The sequence below is a fragment of the Protopterus annectens genome, chromosome 4.part0 (genome assembly GCF_019279795.1).
Source record: "Protopterus annectens isolate FY-2018-M chromosome 4.part0, PAN1.0, whole genome shotgun sequence".
Classification (NCBI taxonomy): domain Eukaryota; kingdom Metazoa; phylum Chordata; order Ceratodontiformes; family Protopteridae; genus Protopterus; species Protopterus annectens.
Window position 1 is genome coordinate 1,399,533,061 of NC_056733.1, and position 10,184 is coordinate 1,399,543,244.

At 41.4% G+C, this 10,184-nt stretch overlaps 1 protein-coding gene across 1 annotated transcript in view; it reads right to left on the bottom strand.

Annotated features, from left to right (window-relative positions):
• Positions 1-9,858, bottom strand: part of CAMLG (calcium modulating ligand) — a 203,964-nt gene extending 194,106 nt beyond the window's left edge. The window contains exon 1 of the mRNA XM_044069233.1: positions 9,573-9,858. Coding sequence (XP_043925168.1) covers positions 9,573-9,729 — 157 coding nt within the window. The 5' untranslated portion in view covers positions 9,730-9,858. The remainder of the gene's footprint in view (positions 1-9,572) is intronic.
• Positions 9,859-10,184: the final 326 nt, after the last annotated feature.

Here is a 10,184-nt window from a genome sequence, read left to right on the forward strand (position 1 = left end):
ATGTAATTATTTCCTACATAATATAGGGCTTTTTTTACATGTTTTTTTTTGTTACCAACAGTTAGAACTTTACCTTCATATATTTGTGATGTTTTTGATTTTTTTAATAAAATTAAGGATGTTGAGTGGAATGAGAGTATGTACTGGTTAACCCTTGACGTTAAGAGCTTATATACAAACATAAGCCATGAATTTGGCATGGAGGCCTTAAGGTTTTTTTGGGGTGATTATCCCGTTACAGAATACATCAGAGAACTTATTTATTTCTGTTTAACACATAATTTTTTTGAGTTTAATAATAGTCTCTATAGACAAAAAAAAGGTACGGCCATGGGGGCAGCTTTTGCCCCCATGTATGCAAATTTGGCTATGGGCCTTTTTGAGTCTGAGTATTTGTATAGAAATTATTTTTTTTGTAAATATGTTATTAGATATTATAGGTTTATTGATGATTTAATTTTTCTTGTTCAAGGTGGTGAGGTTTTTGTTGATAACTTTATTTCAGAATTACATAATAATAGATTTTTGTTAGAATTTGATGGTTTTAAAATGGGTGTGAATGTTTCTTTTTTGGATGTTATGTTAAATATTAAGGATGGTAATAGATTGGAAACATCAGTTAATAGAAAATTTGATGAAGGTACTCAATATGTGCATGGGGGGAGTTGTCATCCCCCTCATACATTAGAAGCTTTACCATATGGTGAAATGTTGCGGGTGTCTAGATTATGCAATGTGGAATCTATTCTCCATCGGGAATTAGATGCAACTATGGGAATGTTTTAACACAGAGGATATAGTGATGAACTGGTTCAGAGAAGTTATGAAAGGCTGTTTAATAGAGGTGTTAGGAGAATTAATAATAATATACATAAAAAATATACCTTAACACCTAGCTTGGAAATTAATAAACAGTATGAGATTTTATATTTTGTGACTACATATAGTAATTTTAGTGCTGAATTGGTTAGGTTGGTTAAATATTATTGGGAATATTTTGTTTCACTTAATAATGTGGCTTTATGGTTAGATGGTAGACTGAGATTTTCTTTTAAGAGAGGCAGGAATATCCAACATTTCTTGGTGAACAGCAAATTTCTTTTGTCCTCTGTTAGTCTTGCTGATAGTATACCCCTTAGTGGTACTTAAAGTATGGCAAATGTAGAGCATGTAACTTTGTAGTTAATAGTTTTCCTTATATAAATAAATGTGGGCTTTAATAGATGTAACTATTTTACTTGCAATTCTGAAGGTGTGATTTATGCACTTAGATGCCCATGTAATAAATTTTATATTGGGGAAACCAAAAGGGCATTTAAGTTGAGATTAATGGACCATGCTAGGGATATTGTTAATAAGAAAGAGGAAAGTTCTGTGGCTATGCATTTTAAAAAAATCCATGATAGCAAAAATGAGGGGCTCCAAGGTACTGTTTTGGAAAAAATAAGTTTGTCCTGTTTTGATACTTGTAATATAAAGCATTATTTGCTATCTAAGGAAGCTATTTACATTTTAAAATTTGATACTCTGTACCCTCATGGGTTAAATGAAGAATTCAATTGGAGGGTGTTAATTTAATTATTTTTATTGTTTAATTAATTTATGTTTGATATATATGTATTGTGCATTTTGTGAGTTCTTTACTCCTTGAAGGCTTAGGCCGAGACGTCAGAGGAATAAAGTGTTTCTGCTTTTTTGTGGATTACTTTGTGGTTTTCTTTACTAGAATAAACTTGCCTGTTGGAAGGTTTGTGTAAAGACAGAAGAATTTCATGAACAGCAGATGGGATGTCAGGCAGCCTGGCAGTCATTGGAGGTGGAGGAACCAAGCTGTGAGCCTGAGACTGTGGAGATTCGGATGAATTAGTCCCGGAGGATGAGATAACAGGTGTTAGGAATCATCCAGGATCCACAGGCTGTGAATCAGATGAGGCAATAGAAACAGGAACAAGACTTGACGGGGCCAACAGTGGGCAATGAGGATCACTTTGCTTCTCAACCTCTGAGCTTTTTGTAGAAATTTTGGAATGAGGGGAAATGGGGAAAGGCATACAGAAGACCCAGGGGCTAATCGTGCATTAAGAGCGTCCCTCGGGGGTTCCCCCTGAGGGGGGGGATCAGGGCACAGTAGCTTCTGCATTTGTTGTTTAGGGGGGAAGCAAACATACTGCAGCAAGGCTTGCCCCAGCATTGGAAAATCCAATCCGCTGTTACAGGCTTGAGGGACCACTCTTGAGATAACAGGATGTTCCTGCGATTGTCCGCAATAAGGTTGGAACTCCCGGGAATGTGCATTGCTATAAGAAAGCAGTTGGAAGCTATCCCCCAGTGCCAAATCCTCATGGCTTCCCAACACAGGGGGTAAGACCTGGTTCTGCCTTTCTTGCTGGTATACCACATGACTGACATGTTATCTGACTGAATTGCAATGGTCCCAGAAGGTAGGAATGCATGGAACGCTTGCAACGCTAAGAGAACTGCCCTCAGTTCCAGGACATTTATGTGCAAACTGGCCTCCATGGGGGACCAGGTGCCTTGGACCGTCTTTCCCTGGAAATGTCCCCCTACCTTAACAGCGAAGCGTCCGTGGTCACCGTGGAAGACAAAACGGTCGACACCAAAGATTTGTTTGTGGCTTCATCCACCATAGCATTTCTTCCTTGCAAAGGTTTGTAAGACATATCATGTGGGTGAGTTAGAAATGACCACTGTGCAGAAAGGCGCCACTGCAGGATTCTCACGTGCAGCCTCGCCAGTGGTACTAACATAATGGCAGCCACCATTAAGCCTAAGAGTTGCAGTACAAGGCATGCTGGTACATAGGTCTTAGGAAGAAGGTCTTGGATTTGCTGTTTTATTTTCGAAAGTCTGTGAGGGGGGAAGAGAAGCTTGGCAGGAAGTTGTGTCGAAGACCGCTCCAATAAGTTCCAGTGTCTAAGGTTGGGGACATTTGAGATTTGTCCTTGTTGATTGTAATCCCTAAGCAGAGAGCAAGACCTTGGAGTGTAAGAGAGGCTGCGGACTAGGAGATTCCTTGTCGGAGCGGTAAGGAGCCAATCGTCTAGATATGGAAGCACCTGGAATCCTTTAGTTGAAGATAAGCTACCACAACTACCATACATTTGGTGAACACTCGGGGGGGCTGTCAAGAGACCGAATGGCAGTGCCCTGAAATGGTAGTGATTGCCTCCCAGCTGTAAGCGGAGAAACCTCAGGGAGCAGTGATCCATCTTTATGTGGTACTATGCATCCTGGAGGTCTATAGAGCACATCCAATTGTCCCTCCCTAGGAAGGGGAGAATGGACTGTACTGTGACCAGCCAGAATTTTTGAGGTTTGATAAATTTGTTCAGTAGGCTGAGATCCAGGATTGGTCACCAGTCCCGTCATTTTTGGCACTAAAAAGAACGTTGAGTAAAACCTGGATCCTGTCTGGTCTGGTGGGACTGTTTGGATGACACTTTCTTAGCAGCTTTTCTATTTCTAAGGCTGCTAATTCCCTTTGATTGGGTGGGTACATTGGGGATTCGTTTCATGGGTCTGGGAGTTAAATCGAAAGTTATCTGGTAGCCTCTGGATATTATTCTCTGCACCCAAACATCGGTAGTAATAAGTTGTCAGGCTGGTAGGTGCAGAGAAAAATGACCCCCAACCGTTTCCAGAGGAAAGCAATTGGGCCGCTGCTCAGGAGCACTGTCAGGGTCTGCCGGAGAAAGAATCTCTAACTCCCTGGTTATGCGGACCCCCTCTACTCCGAAAGGGGCATCTTCCAGATGAGGTGCCCCCTCTGCCCCAGGGGGATTGTTCACCACAAGTGTCAGGAAAAAATCCTTGGGATTTCTTGAACCACATTCTTCCTCCCTTCTGGTTCCTGGAGTAGGACCTCTGGGGACTGGAAAAGCATATGCCCACAGCAGACAAGGTCTTTCTCACTTCGTGTAAGTGTGTCACGTACTTTGGGTCCAAAAAGTGCAGATTCGTCGACAGATGCATTGACGTAGGAAGGTTTAGAAGGGTCTGAGAAGTCACACAACCACATTCAAACATTACGTCTCGTGACAATGCCTGATGTGGCAGCTCGAGCTACCACCTTGGTGGTGTGAGATATCAAACGCATCAGGAGTTCAAGACAGATTCAAGGGTAGCTAGCTGCGAGGCGACAGTGTCACGCACCTCATCAGGCAGTGCCCTCGCTAAAGAGGAAGACATTTTAGAAATTAGGTCTCTTTGGAGGCGAGTGAAGTGTGCCAGATAGTTCAGCGACCAAATGGCAAAGGTCACTGAAGCATAGGTCCGCCTCCCTAGTATGTCCGTGGGCCGAGGCTCCCTGTTCAGAGGATGGACAGTGGAACTATCTTCTGCCAGTTCCCTCTTGGTGGCTGCTGCCACGACCATTGAATCAACTGACAACTGTTTGGACCAATGGGGCTGTTCTTCAGGTGTAGATAAAATTTTGTCTGGCCTCTGGGGGACACGTTCTATGTTGTCCGGGGCCTTCCACTCATGCTGCACAATGAGCTTAACAAAGTCATCTGTCGGTGGGGTCACCCAGGGAGTAGATGGCCAGGAATGGAAGGCCTGTAAGAACACCTGGGGGTGGGAGGTTGACATAACAGTTAAGGTGTTTACCTGGCAAACACAAGGTACAGGGTTTGATTCTTACATGGGGTAATTGGCTAGGTTTAAAATGGCCCACAAGGGCAGTTAGCATAATACTAATCTATGAACAACGATTCCCTAGAAAAAGGGTTAGAGGACTTCCAGTCTCTCCGCTGCTTGAGGATTTCGAGAATGTCTCTGAATGAGACGTCGTCTGGGGGAGACCGTGGGGACCCTTACCCCCTCATCACAATCGATGTCTTTGGTGATAGATTCCTCCGGGGAATCAATGTCCTTCCTCTTGCACCATTTCTTCCGGGGTGGCTCCCTAGTGGGATCTTCTGAGGACAACTCTGGAGAAGGGGTTCCCTTTAAAGGGGGATCTTGTGGCTCCCGTGCCCAGGGTCCCGAAATAGGGGGGTGGGACAGCTGCATGCTAGGGGGGGTTCTGATGCTGTCACTGGTGCTGACTGCGAGCCTGCAGAGGCAAGGGCCATTTCCATCACCTGGAAAGCAGGCCTGCCCGAGGAGGGATGGGAGCCCGAGAACAACAACCTCTGAACCGGGGTCACATCCTGCCCTGAGGAGCCCACCTCTAAGTGAGGAGCTCCGAGAGGAGTGGAACCCATCTGAGCCGTGGACAGACGGTGCCAGTGAGAAAATGGGCGCTGGGTTAGGTACCAAGATAGGGATGGTCCAAGCACTGCTCCGAGAGAGCATCGGCTTCACCGGAGCTGATGCAGTAAGGGTGGCCAGTGCCGACAGGGAAAAAACTGCTGTCGGAACTGAGACAGTATGCACCGGGGTGGACATCGGTACCGAGCTCCGGGACCTGGGTAGAGAAGAGGATAAACAGGGGAAGATGTAGTAAAAGATTCCGAGCCAAGAGGGACGGAAGATCTAGCTGGAATGGGCAATCCCCTAGCTGCCAGAAGCTGGTCCATAACCCACACTAGGTCTAATTCAGAAAAACTCCTGGTGCAAAAGAGGCTGCTGAAGGAGAATCAGGTCTTTCTGGAAAGGGGCTAAACCTCTGCCCCAAAAAAGGGTTGTAAGTTGGAGAGTATCTTGTCCTTGGTAGATATTCGAGTTTAGGAGCCTTCGGAACGGATGGAGCAGAACAAATTATCGGCACCGTGGCCGGAGATGGTATCGAAGCAGGTACAGTCATTGGAGCCAATGTCGGATCCAAGGACAGCACCGAAGTCAGTGGTGCCAAGTCTGGAACCAAAATAGGGGTGAATATCATGGACGGCACCGAGGGAGAAGATAGAGCGCCTAGTGCCGAGGGCGCCAGCAAAGCACAGAGCCGACTCGGTTCCATAAATGATGGAGATGCAGGAACAGAGTGACTCAGTTTTTCCTTATGTTTTTTGGTCTTTGGAGGGGGATGTGATGTCCGACCCACACAGAGCCTCTGAAAAAGGTGTCTTGATTAAACCTTTTAAAATAAGCTTATTTTTACGTTCTGCTAGTGTACGATTACTAAAACTATCGCAAATGTCACAGTCAGCTTTAATATGATCCATGCCCAAACAGTAGACACAATGAACATGTCCGTCAGAGTTGGGCATCTTATGCCCACACTTGTCACACTGTTTAAACCCCATCTTAGCTTTGTCTGACATAGTAAGGAAAAAAGGCTGTCCTAATAGAAAAAAACAAAAGAAGGGAGAGAAAAAAGTGAGAGAATACCAACAATGGTATTTAAAAAATACCACAAGTGGTAAGGAAGGGCCTACCGAAGGCAGGAGAGAGGGACAGTACCAATAATGGTAGAAATTCAATTACCAAGGTAAAGGGTACGGAATACAAGTAGGTTATAGGCGATAGTGAGAAAAGGCTAATTTGACTAAAAAATAAGAAATTTTGAGGAGAAACTATCTTAAAAATCATAATTTTCCACTTAGGTTTGAGAGAGATGGCTAGCACGTCTGACGAGGAATGCGGCAAACAAGATCAGGAGTAACTAGGAGAGGAGCGTTATGGGTAGGTCTTAGCTGAGAGTGTTTGGCTGGCGCAAGCTTGGAAACAGCAGTATCGGCTGAGGACGGAACCAAAGTCATATTTGTAATGAATAAACAAAGATTTACAACATCACATCATGATTTGCATTATAATATAAAAGCTGTTGTGTTTAGACTTGTATCTTGAGTTACCATAGGAGACCACCAAAAAATGGGTACTTAAAACTTCATAAACCAGCAAACTGCTTAACTCCCAATATACATATTGCAAAAATGATCCCCTCTAATTGTTTTGTAACCAAATATTTCACTCACACTTACAAACACTGTGGGAATGCTCATGTTCCCATCCTGCTTAACTTTCCCAGCCACTATCTTATCCCTTAGCCAATAACCAGATCACCTCTACAGGAACTTACATACAGTAAATAAAACTTACATTTAATTCTGTGTACACACCTTCACACTATTGTCTTAATCTAAATATCTATCTTAGTGATTATAGTGACTTAAAAAAAAAATTATTTTATAAACTGATGTGAATTGTTACATATTGTTATTCTTTACCTTCTATTTCTGCTTTAATTTACTTTGGCTTAAATGTACTCTCCTTGCATTTTACTGTGTTTTTATATATTGTATTTCACTATGTTTTTTATTGTATCCTTGGAGCTTTTCTCCCCAGGACTCCATTGAAAACGGGCTCATTCGGCCCAATGGACCATCCTGGCAACCAAACTTCAAATAAATAAATAAAATAAATAAACTAAAACATAAGAATTTGCTACATTTTAAACATTTTATACAGAAATTCTGTCAAAGCACTACATGAATGTTTTTAAGAAATCACATCCTCCATGCTGGTTCCCAAATGCCTGATTCATACACTGTGCCTTTCTTTAAAACTCTTACACAGTGACTAGAAAGCTTTGTCCTCTAATTTTACCATTTGCCTGTTAGCAAGTTACTAACTCCACATCCTCTCAACTACAACACTCAAAAACAGATACTTTTTTTTTTTTTAAATGAGCATTTCTTACCAAAAGTTTTACTTTGCCCTTTCATCTTTGCCATGTTGTTTGATGAAACAACTTTACATACTATATACAGTTTACCATAGCAAATTACATAGCAAAACACATTAAAGAAGTTAAGTTTTGTGCAGACATGCATAAAGCCAGAGGTCTGCAAATTTACTACAATAAGCAGTTATTTCACTATGTAGCTTACCCTTCCATGATACAAATAAACCTTCCTCCTCCTTTGTCACTCACATATGAAAAAAAATGTATTCTTCTGGGTGTTCTACTGCCATAAACTCATGAATTTTTAAAAATAAAATCCACAGCACTCTGGGGGAGGCATACTTCTCAACCTGCAGACAATGATCATAGGTACAAAGGCCCTTGATAAGTACAGCCAGCAAAAAATCTTATACGTTCATAGATTACTACTAGGCTAACTGCCCTTGTGGGCCATATTAAATCTAGCCAGTTCAGCCGTGTGTGAATCAAACCCTGCACCTTGTATCTATAAGGTAAACACCTTAATCATTATACCAACCTCACACATGATCTTGACATCTAATTAGCATAAAATGGTATACCAAACATCACAGAACTCTTCCCGCCTCCAGTACAAATGTGGGAAACTACTCAAACACTTCTTTTTAAGCAAACAGTGATAAAATGATGGAAAAATATAAGCACAACTTCAAAGAGAGTGTAAATCTGTAGAGTGTAATGAACTGTACACTGCAAAATTCTACCACACAAATTCATTTAGTTTTATTCTGAAAAAGTGAGAAGTAAGGTGTGTGTGTGTGTATACTCTTTCTTTAAATTACTGGTGACAGAACCGTAGCATGAGTTTGCTGTACTAGACAGCTTCAAAAATCATGTGTGAGGAGGGGAGATTCAGAAAATTGTGTACAGAGGTAATTCATGCCTGAAAGAAGTGATATGCCTCCAAAACTAGGTATATTTTGTGCAGGGTTAAATCAGGCCTCAAAACAGGAATGTTGTGCCACAATAGAGACAGCTGGGAGGTATGGCCCAGGCAGAAATTACCACTGAACAGCTATTAAAAAAAAAAACTAAAGTACACATCATAAAGTTACTGGGCTTAGCACTGATACCAGTGGACTTGAAAAAATTAAAGAAGGGTGGTCCAACATTACCCTCTCAGTATCATGAGAACTGACAGTGCTTTTCAGGATCTACTTAGTACATTTAAGAAGCAATGTTAGTCAGGATCTACTTGGAAAAAACATTTAAGAGGAAGGGCTACTATACTGACCAGAGTGGTCCTTTAGCATTCACAATACTTCTTCCATATATTACGCAAAATATAACATAAAAGCACAGTTGCGGGAACTCAACATACTAATACTTTTCAGTTCAGCAACTGCATTTATAGCACAGTTAAACTAGATGTAAAGTAATGTTTTATTAAACTAGCCTTGATGACTACATCTAAAATGATTGCCTGAGTATATTTTTTCGACAATCCTCGATTCTGCCTTAGAATTTCAAGGAGTCTCACAAAATGTGTATCCTTTTATTAGACCACAACAATTAGACTCAGAAAATGTCATAAATTACAGAGTTATTATTTTCCATAATAATGTGTTTATACAAAATTTCCAGGTGACCAGCAGAAATATTTAAAGCTATCCCAGACAGAGTATTGTTGTGAAGGATTGACAGCTGACAACTACCAAAACTGGTCCAGGTGCTCAAGTTAACGGGAATACCTGCTTTTACAATGTCTCATGGTTGGTATGGTCGAAGCAGATCTAGAGACAGGTGCTCTGTGCCTCTCCAGGGTGACAGAGGTTGACTGATCCTCTGGCATATAAACGTTCAACCCACAAGGGTGCAGGCGATGAACACAGCTATAGCTTTAGTAACTACAAATAAACCATTAAGCTATCAAAACTCAGCAAACAAAAATAAGGTTAATCTTATGCATTTTACAAATGCCATACTGAAAAATGATACTTACCGTTAACACCAGTACCAGTATCTTTAAAACCCATGATTCTATTTAATCGGTCCTCAGAATTCATCAACAGTTTTCTTCTTCTAATCTCTGCCCTTCGTTTAGAGACAGACATGACAGTTTGTTCGTTTAGTCCTGACTCATTTTCACACGGTTCCATAACAAAGACTATGAAAGTGGTCCACAGAAACAACTACAACAACAAAAAACACGCAAAACAGCTGCACCACACTGATAGGTTTCATCAACTGCAGTCCCTATGGCCTACGCAAACCTTGTCGTCGATAACAACGGGGCGCGGCTAGATTACGTAGTAGCAGCATTAAAATGGTGAGTATTTCACTCAGGGCGTCAGATATATTTTGCTTATTTTTCCCGGTTATTTATGAATATGTTATATATATCATATTATCAGATAAAAGTCAGTTTAGTTAGCGTTATCTGCCCGCATTCCCTTTTTGATCTGCAAAAAAAAAAAAAAAAACTGATATGTATCTTTTTTTTTTTTTTTTTTTTTTTTAATAACCAGATAGAAGGGCTGGTCTGAGAACTTTTTCAGTCTCAAAAAGGGCCAAAGACATTTCAGTTGAATCCTGTAGAAGTAGTGCACGTTCC